The sequence below is a fragment of the Phyllostomus hastatus genome, unplaced genomic scaffold, assembly GCF_019186645.2.
Source record: "Phyllostomus hastatus isolate PE091 unplaced genomic scaffold, TTU_PhHast_1.1 phas_scaffold_129, whole genome shotgun sequence".
NCBI lineage: Eukaryota > Metazoa > Chordata > Mammalia > Chiroptera > Phyllostomidae > Phyllostomus > Phyllostomus hastatus.
Genome location: NW_025334009.1, coordinates 24,500,275 through 24,514,641, shown reverse-complemented (window position 1 = coordinate 24,514,641; position 14,367 = coordinate 24,500,275). Strand labels below are relative to the sequence as shown.

The window sequence follows — 14,367 nt, the reverse complement described above, 5'->3', positions numbered from 1 at the left end:
TTGCAAACACACCAAGAGTTTGTCAAGGTCCCCCAAATGATGCCCTAGGATGATGGTAGAATGAGTCCAGCAACTCTGAAAGCTAGGTGTTGGTACACCATTCCTCTCTGAATGACAACCCTAGAAGGGAGACTCATTGACATGCAGATAAGCAAGGAGATGCTACAACCTCAACTCAGTTGGACCTACTGACCACAAGGAAAGTAAACATCTTTCCTCTCAATTAACTAATAAGAATTATTGTAAGGCAGTCCTGATATAAATCTGATACCATGCTTTGGGAGATGAAAAGCATACTGAAGAAATTGTAGGGGTTCTCCCAGTGCTTGAGAAACTTAGACAATGATTGGGGGAATTTGCCTAAGCATACAAAACTCTTAGCAGGGAGTAAAAGAATGGTGGCAACCTTGCCTGGAGTGGTGTAGTATGATTCCATGTCTGCAGGAAAGACATCTGTGCTGTATTTTCAAATACATGTAGAGCTGGTCCATGTTCATCATGGAATGTGAAGGTGCCATCAGAGAAGAAAAGCTCATAGAAAAGTGGGATGAGAGGCCCCAAGCCCTGAGCATCTGGAAAGAGGGTGAGCCTACCAAAGTGGCAATAGTAAATAAGCTACGGTTGTGGTTATTCCCCCATTCATAATTCTATACAAGCCCAACCTTACAGGCAACATGAAATTCATTGCTGGAATGCAATGTTTGAAGAAAGCAAACACCACCAAGGCTGCTGGATAGACATCACACTGATAGAAGCACAGTTTAGCCTAAAGACACAGGATTCCTGGTGTTTGGAGTATAGAAGCTATTTGGTAAACTTGTGTTGAATGTTTGAAAGTGAGCATGCCTATGAATTGACTATAATAGTAGGGTATGAGTAGCTTGGGCCCATATTGGCCTGGATAAAACAGATGGGCTCACCAAGAGAAATGCAAGATGTTAAGTCTGATTTTGAAAGTTACTGGTACTTCATTTCTACAGAGAACTTTAGAATATGTAAAGTATATTTATTTACATTTTTTCATTTGAAACAACAATCCTTTAAAGAGACTGAAGTTGTAAAGACCTACTTATTATGTAATTAAGAACTAAACTTGATGGTAATATTCATCCCATTTTAACAAAGAAACTGGAGCTCAACAAGGTTAAATCACTTTAGAAAACAAAGGAAATATGTAGGAAAATGAGGAGTAAACATATTTTGAGCAATAGTCTGAAATATTTTTACACTTATTATTTAACTTAATGATTATAACAAGGCCACATAAGAGGCTTCCAATCACCCATGGCCTCTTGTTTGTCATATGGTGCTTATTCATCTTTTTCTGAGCAGCTCTCTTTCCATATTTGATACTAGTGATGCTCTCCTCTCTCCCATTGGCTTCCATTGCAAACTGTGTTCTCCTGGCTTTCCTTCTTGTTCTGGGATGTTTCTACTCAGTTTCCTTCATGATCTTTCTCTTTTTCCTGTACTTTACATGACACTACTCCCTGGGTTTTATCCTTGGCTATCTCCTTTCTCATCTATATCACCTCCTATTATTTCAGTGTGGATGGTTTCCAAAATAATATATTTCAACCCGATTGCTTCCCAAAATTCATGCATGTGTGTTCAACCATCTATAGGCTATCTTTCCAATGAAACTCAGTTTCTTTAAATGCCATAGATCAGAAACTGAACTCATCACCTTGTCCCCCTAAACTACAAACCTGTTTTCCCCCCTAATTTCTTCATACCTGTGAATATGACCCCATGAGCCATGAACTTAGGGCTTTTGGGCTTTTTAGAGATTCCTCCCTTCCCTTATTCTCTCGATAACATCAAGTTCAAAATCCTGAGTACTCCATCTCCTAACCATCTATTGATAACAGTCTCTCTTCTCCTTTCTGCCACTGCCTTAGTTCCTGTTACCATCAGTTCTGAGTGGATTACAACTACTCTGATTAATTTCCCTGCCCACACTCTTGGGCTCTATGTATTACACTAGAGCCAACTTTTCATTGTTGCTGTTTAATATAATGTGTATTTGATTTTTTCACTCACTATTTAAAACTCTTCAATCACTTTCTAGTCTTGAACTTTGAGTAAATCCATACTGGTAGCCCCCGTTTCCTTGCCAGTGCATTCATCCTTAGGACAAACATGACCCACTTGATTCTCCCACCTGTCTGTCTGCCCCAAGCTTCTCCTGTTAGCTATTCCTTCTTGGTGCACCCAAAGCACTCAACACATAATTTTATAATTTCCAGTTTTTTAATGTATATCGCCTACTATACTGTAATTTCTTTGAATGCAGGAACAAAGGATCCATTTTTGTGCAGCCAAAACACTGCCAATATATGTACATATTAGGTGATTAATAAATACTGATTGAGTAAATAGATGAGGAGCAATCATTATTAGCTCTATTTTCTTAATTAGAAATTGGAACTTAGAAAAGGTAAAAAAAACAAACTGCTGCTGAGTGGGAGACCCAAAATTAGAACCCAGTTATATTTCATTGTAAACCAATGTTCATCCCAAAGGGTCATAACATTTTATTATATCACTACATACAACCAAACTACGATTAGAATTTTAAAGAATAAAACACAAAACCCCTGGCTGGCATAGCTCAGTGGATTAAGCTCGGGCTGTGAACCAAAGTGTCACAGGTTCGATTCCCAGCCAGGGCACATGCCTGGGTTGCAGGCCATGGCCCCCAGCAACCGCACATTGATGTTTCTCTCTCTCTCTCTTTCTCTCTCCCTTCCCTCTCTAAAAAAATAAATAAATAAAATATTTTTTAAAAAGAATAAAACACAAAAAAAGTATACATATTTCACACTTGCTAATGTCATGCCCATAGTATGATGATTATTGCAATTTCTACGGAAATCAGTAATTTTGGTGACATCCCTCTGAAGACCTTCAAAACAGTTTCATTTACATTGGTTAATCCAGACAGCATAATAAGTGCACAAAAACTAAAAATACACTAGAATGAAACAAAAGTTTAAGATACTGAACAAGACGCAATTCTTCTTATTCATCTATTTTGGAAACCAGCAGTGAACAAAGGAGTAATGTCCAAATTAGCAACTCTTCAAAAACATAGGCATGAAGACCTAACAAGGTCATTTCATGGGGGTGCAGCAATACTGCCACACAAGACAGTATATAAAAGTAGTTGGAAAAATGTGAATGGAATGCTTGTTGTTGTGCCTGAGATGATGATCGAAGTAAAAGGTCTAGAATGTAAGTTGCAAAAATTTGACAATAAAAATAGGAAAAATTAAAGAGAGGTTAACAGTGGTAGCTGCCAACAAAGACAGAATGGAAGGAAGAGATGGTAGTGGCAGAGGGACAAATGAGGGGGTGATTTTTCTTTTTGGTGGTGCTGAGACATGTTTCTTCTGGGTTGTGCACTTCCACATAAGGATCCATCTGGCGGTACACGCACACACACACACACACACACACACACATTTTATGTACATACACATTTTAAGTTCCTGATAAGGGCATTATGTGGATTTGTGCACATATGTTGGGGAGATAAGGAGGGCTGGCCAATTTCAGGTCATCTGGTTTTCTCCTGAGAGGCTTACTAGCCTGAGGATACTTATAGCAATAAAAGAAATTTTTCTTTTTATAGGACATATTTCTGCCAAGAATTATTCATTCTTTATCTGAAATTCAAAGTTAACTGCCTGTCCTATACTTGATTTGCTAAGTCTGACTAGTATATGCTGGGGTGACCCCAATGGATCATATAAATGCCTTGGCTTTAGCAAAACCAGAAGGTTAAATGTCCAGGAGCTGCTGCACGAAGGGTTTATGGTGGAATGATGCTGACCAAGTTTTGGCTAGGGATTGCAAAAGAAAAGCTACCGCTTAGGGGTGCTGCCATTCTTAGTTGAGCCTAGAGTACTGGGTGCATCCCTTGCCCATAATAATATAAAGGTCATATTTTGATTGGACTGTCAAGACCAGCCACTAAAGCGCTATTTTATGGGGGCTGGGAACTGTTAAATTACTAAGTTAAGGGAAGGATGAGAGCTGTGGACTTTGTATTGTGCATTAGTTAGTTTTAATCAGCTATTGTAATAAGAGCTGCAACAATAATTCAGTGGCTTATGAGACTTAGAAATGAATTTCTCTCTGACCTAATGTTCTGTGAAGCATATTGAAGGCTGGTAGAGAGAAATAGGAGGAGGCGGTTCCCTTAGATAGCTATTTAGGGACTGAGACTGACAATGGCTCTATCATTTTTTAATGGATGTCTTCTAAGGTCACTTTGTGCTTCTTCATCCCAGCCAGCGAAAGGGACAAATGCTGACAAGATGAACAAAGGTCCAGTGGTATAAAAATCTCATCTGCTAATACTGGCAATTGATTATAGTCATCCTTAGGATTATTAGTCCCTCAAGTCTCTTTATTAATCAGGTCTCAGTTATTCATCCTTTCCTTGTAGCTCAAATTTGCTGTGACATCATACTTTGTTCAAAGGAGAATCTCACAAGCCATAAAAAAGAAAGACAGAGTATCTTTAGAATATTAGTCCAGCATCTGGTTTAGTTAAATGTCTCTCCACCCATACTGTAATACATTGATTATTTTTTTAAAAAATGGCTAAATGAAGATATTAATTATTTGTATTTGGTGCATATGCTCTCATGTACACAATTATATTTTAATTTACTTTTTAATGAGTAAGCCAATATGATTTTTAAATTATTTTCCATCTGTCATACATACTAATAAAAAAAGAAACCTACCCACTATGCCATATCGAATTTAACCTTTTTTTGTATTTCCTAATTACATTGTTCTCAAGGAAATCAAACTAGGGGACAAAAAGGATTTAACCTTTCTGATTTTTAGTGCACATACATAGGGATTTAGTGTGGAAGAGAAATGAAACATTATTTTTGGAGGTCCTTGACAATATGAAAACACATCATGTATACCTTGTCTCTCTACTATTTGTCTTTATTTTAATCAGGCTTATGTAAAACTAAATATAGCAAGAGAAAATGATTATCCTTCAAAACAATTAAGTGAATCATCAGATAATTCAATTACATTCTGCCTCATTTTGGTGGGGTAGATTATGATCAGTTTCCTGGAAAGTCTACAATCACAGAGAGTACGTATGGTAATACTCTAATGCCCTGCTTACTTCCTTGTTACACATGATGCCAGCACCATGTGTCAAAGGGATTGATTATGTATGTGTGAGATCTGTCCGGAAAAAATCCAACCATTGTTAATATAATGGAAATGGTTTGCTTGACATCAATGTAACCTGGCAGCCAAGGAGAGTAGCCTGGAATGGATATGCATGAACAATGACAGCTTCACTGTACTAGTCAGTGGGAGCAGTAGATGCCATTGAGTGAGTGTGTGTACTGAGTGGCCATTGCATTCAAAATGGCTGAGCAAGTAGAGCAACGAATCTGCATCAAATTTTGCTTTAAGCTTGAATGTTTCTCTGTGGAAACTACTTGGATGATTCAGAAGGCCACAGCAATGGGCAGCTGGTGATTGGCAGCTTCATCACAACAATGTGCCTGCTCATACATCACATCTTGTGCAGAGTTCTTTGGCGAAGCATCAAATCACCCAGGTGACTTAGTTCCACTACAGCCCACATTTGGTGTCCTGTGACTTCTGGCTTTTCCCAAAACTAAAATCACCTTTGAAGGGGAAGCAATTTCAGACCACTGATGACATTCAGGAAAATATGATGGGATAGCTGATGGAGATTGGGAGAACTGTGTAGGATTCCAAGGTGCCTACTTTGAAGAGGACTGAGGCATCATTGTCCTATGCACAATCTTTGTATCTTCTTCAGTGAAAGTCTCTATTTCTCATAGTCTATGGCTGGATACCTTCTGGACAGACCTTGTACAAACACACGAGACATTAAGATTTTAGGGGGGAATTCTTAAGAATGAATTTGCTATGGTTTTAGAATATTCTTCCTGATACAAACTCTTCATGTGTATATATACTTATAGGACAGTTGTGCACATTGATAACAAGGAATTAATAGGAAAAATAACACATAAAAATGTGGATATTAATGAGTACACTTTTATGTACTTTTCAACATAAAGTTGAAAAACATCACGCTTATACTTTCTAGATTCCTAAAAATGAAAACTATACTGCTTCCTTTCAGGTAAATTGTGGATTGTCTGGAGGAGATCACATTTTTACTGTAACATTTTAATGAGTTGCTTATGTCATTTGCCAAAAATACAAACCTTTATGGGAAATGAGACAACCAACCACTGGGGGAGGGGCCATTGTAGCCAATGTTCTTGAGACTCCACTCGCCCCTGTGATTCTCACAGGAGGGACACTGGATGTGGAAGGCTTTTTGCTTTCTCATCACTGTCATTTTATTCTATGCTCCCATCAGTCTTAAAAAAGGACTTGTAACCAAACACAGGTGTGGCTACCTGCCACAACTAAAGCCAATCTCTTGAGACAGGTGCTGGTGAAGAAAAAAGTGCTTTATTCAGATGCCAGCAATCTGAGAAGATGGGGAGCCCTTGTCTCAAAGCCCTTCTTAACATTTCAGTGCATGCAGAGGTTTTTAGAAGGAAGGAAGGGAACGCAGAACAAAGAGATCAAGGGGAAGAGGCAGCAAAATGCTCTGCTTGCAGATTATTAGCACGTCCCTTCTGATAAGGATCTCAAAACTGGCCAAGCAATGCTCTGGCATGCATCATTTTGGTTTCATCATCCTGGTGTTATGTCATGCTGGTTTTATGGTTGAAGGTTGGCAAATCTATCAGAGATGGGATGACTGTAGGTCAGAATCTGTATCTTTTGAAGTTCCTAGGATTGTTATACAAACATGCTGTTATCTACAAGCTACAAATTCATTAGAATCAGCATTTTATAGACACAATGTCAAAAGAATAGTGGGGTGGGTTATGACTGCCCACTGTTACAGTACTAGTCACCTCTGCCCTTCCATTTAAGGGAATATTTACAAACTTGGAGTTTTGGTTCTAGAACACCACCACCACATTCATATCTGTAGAGAGAAAGCAGAGTGAATTCTCAGTTATCCTTAGACAAAAACTTAGTTCTTCTATTTCTAGAATCCAAGACATTTCATTTCCTCACATTCTGATTTAATATTTTTCACCTGGATGGGACTAATGCTGAATTTGATCTAAGGACTACACTCAGGACTGCATTTCCTTTCACCAACCTATTGCTATTCTTTCTAAAATATATTTAAGATAATGAAAAGAAAATGGGACCAAGTATTCAAAGATTCTATGTCTCTGTTGTTTATTATCTTCACAACTTTAAAAATATAAAACCTCCTTCATAAATTTAAGGAGATTTCTTTAAATCTTCCAAGTCATTGGTAAAATGACAGCGATAGTAGTATACCTGAGAGAGTTGGCATGGGAACCACACTAAGTAATGAACGTGAAAAAAAAATGTTTTGTAAATCACAACACAATAGAACTATGTCTATGATTATCATGCAACAAAACTAGTTTTTTAGAAACTTGTGTCCAAAATAATACTAATCATTTGATAAACCTACAGTCTTTGCACAAGAGTACCATTGTTCTGGAAGTCTTAGAATATAATATATATCTAAGTTTTTTCCCCAAAATAAACCTAAAATACTCCCATATTTCAAAAATGGATTTGTATCTGTAGATATTTTTAAAAATAGCTTTTTACTGTTGTCACTATTTGTGTATAAAAGTCTTTTAATGACTTCTTTTGAAATCTAAAATTAGCATAGCTTCATTTACCTAATTAACTCATTTGAACAACAGATTATTTTTTAGAGCTTTCTAAACTAATACTTCATAATGATTCATTCAAGAAAATATTTTTTTTCTATTCAGAAATGTGCACCTCTCTTTTGCTCTTTAGTAAATCACGTGATTAATCGCATAACTTTATAAATGTTTGCTACATCAATCAACCAAAGGCCAATCAATTCATTCCTTCCTCCATTCAGGGGAGTTAATGGTGACAGTGGGTTTTCTGTGAAATATGTGGCAAACCTGGTGATCAGGTAGTAAATACGCTAGGAATTTATCCCCTCAATTTTACAACGAAGTTGTAGACTTACCTTAGCATGTGTTGTAGAAATCCAAGTTTGGTAAACAACTCTTTGGATTTTTCACTCAGAAGATGAAAACCTAAATGTCTAACCTGAGCTTTCTTTTGGAAACCATTAAGTTGATATTTCTGCTTTATTTCAACAGCTGGTGGTCTGACTTGTCAAACTGCTCTGCCAATGCAGAAATATGTAAGCCTAGAAAGTTAAAGGAAAAAAATAAAAAGTTCACACGCTACATGACAACCTCACGGCGTTCCATGGTGCCCCTTGTGTGGCCATGTTTCAGTGATGGTCTGGCACTTGGCCACGATGGTGCTTTTAGTCTGCAGTGGGAATCACCGCAGCATTATTTTCAAACTCTTTTGGGTGGTTTATCCACTAGCTTCAACCTTTCTTATTCTTAATATTAACAATGGAAGTATTTTGATAATTTTATTTTTAGACAAAAAAATTTCTAATAATGCTATTTTTAAAAGTTAGGTCATTTACAATAAACTAGAGCAATTATTGTTTTTGTGTTTCTGGGGGATCTTTTTTGGGGGGGTTGTGGTTTTTGGAGTCAAAATGGACTTTACTTCCTGACCTGTGATGTGATTGGTCCCTCTTAAGACACTAAAACACAAAGTGCTGAATTAGAATTTTGGAGGCCTGGATTTGAGTTTTGGATTTGAAAGGTCACTAACTAACTGAGAAGTTTAATCCTGTGCGTTAGTTTCATCATCTGTGTGAACCTGAGCAAGTCACTGGACCTCTTACGTGTCTCATGTTCGTTATCTATAAAAGGGCTAATGAAAGTGCCTACTTCTTGGCTTTGCTGTAAGGAGTCAAGGAGATTTATATTTCCAAAGGGCCTAGAACAGTACTGGCCTCATGCTAAGAACATATGTATTATCTGTAACATATAATTGTAATCTGCCTCATCATAATTCCTGTATTTCACCTCATAAGGCTATAAGGACAATCAAGTGACATAATAAATGTATTAGTTTGTTATTGCTGCAGAGCAAATCATCACAAACTTAATGTCTTAAAACAGCACCCAATTATTATTTCATAATTTCTGTAGGTCAGAAGTCCAGGTATGGCTTAGCTGAATGCTCTGCTCAGGGCCTCACAAGGCTGAAATCAAGGTGTCAGCTAATCTGTGTTCTTTTTGGAGCTCAGAATCCTCTTCCAAGCTCATGAGCCTATTGGAAGAATTCATTTCCTTATGGTTGTAGGACTGAGGGTCCCATTTCTCACTTGATGTCAGCAGGGGGCTGTTCTCAGCAACCAGAGACTGCCTGCTGTTCTCTGCCAGGTGGCCCTTTTTACAATATGGCAATTGCCTTCTTCCAGGCCAGCAAGACCATCTCTCCCTGGCTTCTAATCCCTTCCCATCAGCTGAAGTTTATCTGATCAGGTTAGGCCACCCTTTAGCCTTATGCTGCAGCATGATCACCGCTTCATATCTCATCATGCTCACAGGTTTCACCCTCACTCGAAGGAAAGAGGTAATACAGGGTTGAGGATCCTGGGGGATCATCTTAGAATTCTGCCTTCCAAAAGTAAAAATGGTATACATATACAAAGTGAATATTACTATATATTTTATCATTGTCACCATCATATTCATTGTATCAATGAATTTTTAGCTTCATACAACAGTATTCCATTCATTTTTATTGGTTTAAATTAGGTGGAAAGTGTATTTTAATTCATCTAACTATTATGTAACTCAGAGCTTAGCATTCCTTTCATTATGTCTGGAATGTATTTGTATTAAGTGCTCAGAAAATATTACTTTTTTCACCCTTCTTAACACCCGTTTGTTAAGTTGAGCTGCATCTGTCAAGAAGAGTATTTTGGATGTTTCCATCTGAAATAGGTAAAGTGGCTACCATTTGTCTAATTTTACTTAATTTTATACAATTTTCTTTCTTCTTCCCTTCTTCTATGCCTGCTTCCCTTTCTTCCTTCCATCCTTCCTTTTTTTCTTTGCTTTTTACTTTCTCTTCCTTCCTTCTCTTTCTCTATCTTTTTTCCCCATACAGACATTATTTTAAATTTCCGAACGACCTATGTCAGCAAGTCTGGCCAAGTTATCTTTGAAGCAAGATCAATTTGCATCCACTATGTCACAACCTGGTTTATCATTGATTTAATCGCTGCTCTGCCTTTTGATCTCCTGTATGCTTTCAACGTCACCGTGGTGAGTAAAGAAAAGGGCTCCTTTGCACATGACTTTTTGAAGGTTGGTTTTATCCCTATGTTTATTTTTTATATGTTCAGGGTTCACATATTTGTGGGAATTTGGGAACCAGGGCTTAATGTACTTTTTAATAAAGATGACAAGGTGCCCAATGATATGCAGGCCAGATTCTCCACTTGAGAAAGGCACTTCCATTTGAAATTCACATTACCTGTTTTGACTTATTTAAATACATATGTAGAACAAAGATATACAAAGAAGTCCAAATTTATCATCAAGACAGACTCACTAAACAAATGGTTTGATAAGGAAACCATCTATAGAAATATAGCATAACGTTATATTACTTAGGCAGATCTTTGCCTCTGGAGGTTGGTGGAGAGGTAGAAGGTTTCCTACTTTTATGACCTTTTACTGACTTCTTGAGTATTTTATTATTCATTTGCAAAACAAACAGAGACCAATCAAGATAGAGAAAAGTGCTAAAATTAAAGTAGGATAATTGAACTGCTTTTTGGAAGTCTTTGTAAAAATGTTGCATGACTCAGAAACCTAAATGACACAATGGCTGACATAAACTTGAGAGTCCTTTTGAATTGTTATTAATATTTATAATCTGTCTTTCTTCATCTGAACCTTTATCCTCGTGTCTCCTTACAGGGGGAAAAAAAAGTATGCCTACTTGTAGTAATAGCAATCTGGGCTATTTAATGATTGATATCCTTACAAGGTTAAGTGCTCCCTTAAAAATAGAAAGAGTTTTGGAAAGGTATAATAGTGTTTTTGAACCAGTAATGCAATTTGCTGGTAGCGTGACCAATTTTAACAGGAAAAAATTTTATTAAACATTAATTCTAATTAAGCCTATTTCCTACGCAGATGACAACCTCCTATAAAAACAATACTCTCTATCAAGAATGCAAAAGCATAGCTTTCATTATTAAACAAAGTGATCAATATTTCAAATTCAAGCAATATTAACTTCAGAATAAAGATTGAACTGTAATCCTGACTATATCGTACATGTTTGTCATTTGTCAATTTCATGTACAATAGCATTTTTTTCTTTTTCTCTCTCTCTCTCTTTTTTAAGTTGGGAAGTTGAGGGTGGTAGCATTTTTAAGAGGTTTATAATTCAACTGAAAGGAAAGCACTGGGGAGAAATTTAATATCAATTACCAACCAGTGTTACATTGAATTGTTATCCAGGCTTCTTGAAGTGCTTTTTAAGATTGAATTGGACTAGATAAATGTGTTTTAATGAAAGTATAATGATTTAAACCAGGCTTTTGCAAGAATGCAAAAAAATCCAAAAGGGGTATATAATTTACAACATGCTAAAAAATTTTTCCCAAACTGTCCCGAAGAATTGTTAAATCAATGGTGTTTAATAGACTGTGCAATAAATTAATTTGCTTCTTTGCTACTAAATACTCATAATATTTTTTATACTCCATGTCTTTTTGGACACTAGACAAATAGGATAATTTTACATGTATTACATAATTAGATTATAAAATAAATAAAATAAAAATATATAACATATATTTATATATCAACATCTGCATTGACTAAAATTAACACAAATAAAAGATTTTTAGAAAATTTAATTCTCATATTTTGATGAATTTTAAATTCCTGTATACTTTCTCTGCACTCCTGCTCCCTTGATTTATTCTCACTTACAAAATCTGGTACAAACAGTGTATAAAGAATGCAAGTCTTAGATCAACATCTAAATCAGAAAGAAAGGGGAAAGAAGGAATCATTTTCTCTTCAGTGATAATTTTTCTGCTTTTCACAAGAGTAAGCATATAACTATTTAACTCATTGCTACATAAATTTGATATTCCCCTAAATAAATTAGTCAGGTTGAAATATTCTATTTGAACATAAAAGTTTGTTCAACATATTATATTTACTTCCCAGAAAACATAAGTTATGAGGAATAATTTATGTTATGTCTTTATTACACTAGAAAGAAAGAAAGAAAGAAAGAAAGAAAGAAAGAAAGAAAGAAAGAAAGAAAGAAAGATGTCTCTCAAATCTAAAATGTGTCCACTTAGTGCATCTCCACAGATGATATTGAAAAATAGTTTTCACTTTGGTTCTGTCCACAATTCTCTTAGCAAATGTTTTATATATAGCTCACATGTTTATTTATTAAAACTTACTATGTACAAATCACTTTGAAAGGCACTATGAGAGATAAAATTATGAATGAGACATAGAAAGTATGATAGAGTGAAAAACAGCAAAAGTACAAACCCTAGTTTATCACTTATCCCATCTGAGTGACTTCCTTGGTATAATTATCAAATTTGGTCTAAAATAAGCATAAAAATTCTTTCAGGATTTCCAAGCAGCCTAAAAAAGGCAACCTTTCTATAAAATATCTTGCTGAGTGTCTAACATCTAGAAAGACCTCAGTATATGTTAATTAGTTCCTCTCTCTCTTTCTCTCTCTCTCTCCCCCTCCTCCCCACCTTCCCTCTCTCGCTTCCTCACTCTCTTTTCCTCTTCCTCCTCTCTGTCTCTTTCTCCTCCCTAGTTGAAAGCCCGGAGACATTCATGGCCACTTGAAACAGAGGAAGTTGGCATTTGATAGGGGGTTTGAATGAATGAATGAGTGAATGAATGAGTGAATGAATCACTCTTGTGCCTGTCTACAAGTAGCTTATAATCCTCATCAGTAAAAAATTCAGTACAACATCCCAAGCATAAAAATGATCCTTTCCTTTTTTTCAGATTATTTATTTTCACTTAAATCAAATATACCTCTTTTTTCCATTATTCATCAGGATCCAAAATTCACATTTATAGCAGGAAGTTCTTGATTCCAATGGGAATAAGGTATAATTTGTTTAAGTACCAGCAAAATCATTAGGGCTGCCTTACCCTGAAGCCCCAGGATATACCCTGTTCTTTGTCTTGACAAATTGCTATTGTCCTCATGTAAGGACAGTACCACATTCTTCCTCAAGTATCCCCTTTCTGGTCAGAAAAAAATGGGAGATTACCTGCATCAATATTACATGTGCAGATGGCATCTTAGTTTGCTCAGATCGCTATAATAAAATATTATAAACCGAGTGGCTTAAACAACAGAAATTTATTTCTCACAGTTCTGAGGGCTAAGTAGTCTCAGATCAAGGTCCCAGCCAATCTGTTTTCTTGTGAGAGCCCTCTTCCTGGATTATAAACAGCTGTCTTCTTGCTGTGTCCTCACATGGTGAGGGGAAGGAAAGAAGAAGAGAGGAAGAGAGAGCGGAGGGAGAAAGAGTATGAGAGAGCATAGGAGAGCATGGGAGAACATGGGAAGAGCATGGGAAAGCATGGGAGAGCACTGCCTGGTCTCTCTTTATAAGGACACTACTCCCATCAGAAGGACCCCACCCTCATGATTTCACTTAAACCAAGTTACCTCCAAACCTGGAACCAAAGTCCCATCTCCAAATACCATCATCGTAAGTGTCAGGGCTTCAGCATACGATGTATGGAGAGATACAATTCTGTTCACAGCAGATGTCTTCCTCCATCTGGGACTTTTGTTCCAGGTTTTATTTTGGTTATGAAATTGTCATCTCTCCATCAAATTTTCAACCTATAAAATAAACTCTAACCCTAGTAATTCTTCTATGATACAGAGTTGGAAGTGTGAAGTCCTACCATGTAATCACCCAGCTTACAAACAGCCAGAGGAGGGATAGGTGAGAACTAGTTGTGAAGAAGAAAATAATACATCACAAAAGAATGACAAAAAGAAATAAAAGAGTACAGCTAGCTGGCAAGTTCCTCAACTGACCTTATGATTTTGTTATATTTCAGTATAGAATAATTTATAAGATTATAAGGGAAATGCTTTTACCGAATATCTATTGTTATACTAATTTTGGAGTATTTGCATCTTAATAACTTATCCATCCACACACTTAAATATTTATTGAGCACTCACTATCTGTCAGGCATTGATTTGGTATGTTTTTCTTAGAGATAAGGGAAGATGGCTAGTGGTAGAAGCTAGAAGTTGACCTACTCCAGCTAATTACAAAGGCAAAATTCCAAAAGATGCTCTTTC

At 36.5% G+C, this 14,367-nt stretch overlaps 1 protein-coding gene across 1 annotated transcript in view; it reads left to right on the top strand.

Annotated features, from left to right (window-relative positions):
• KCNH8 (potassium voltage-gated channel subfamily H member 8) overlaps positions 1-14,367 on the top strand; it is a 278,568-nt gene that overhangs the window by 174,817 nt on the left and 89,384 nt on the right. Inside the window, exon 6 of the mRNA XM_045857209.1 lies at positions 10,132-10,289. Coding sequence (XP_045713165.1) covers positions 10,132-10,289 — 158 coding nt within the window. The remainder of the gene's footprint in view (positions 1-10,131; positions 10,290-14,367) is intronic.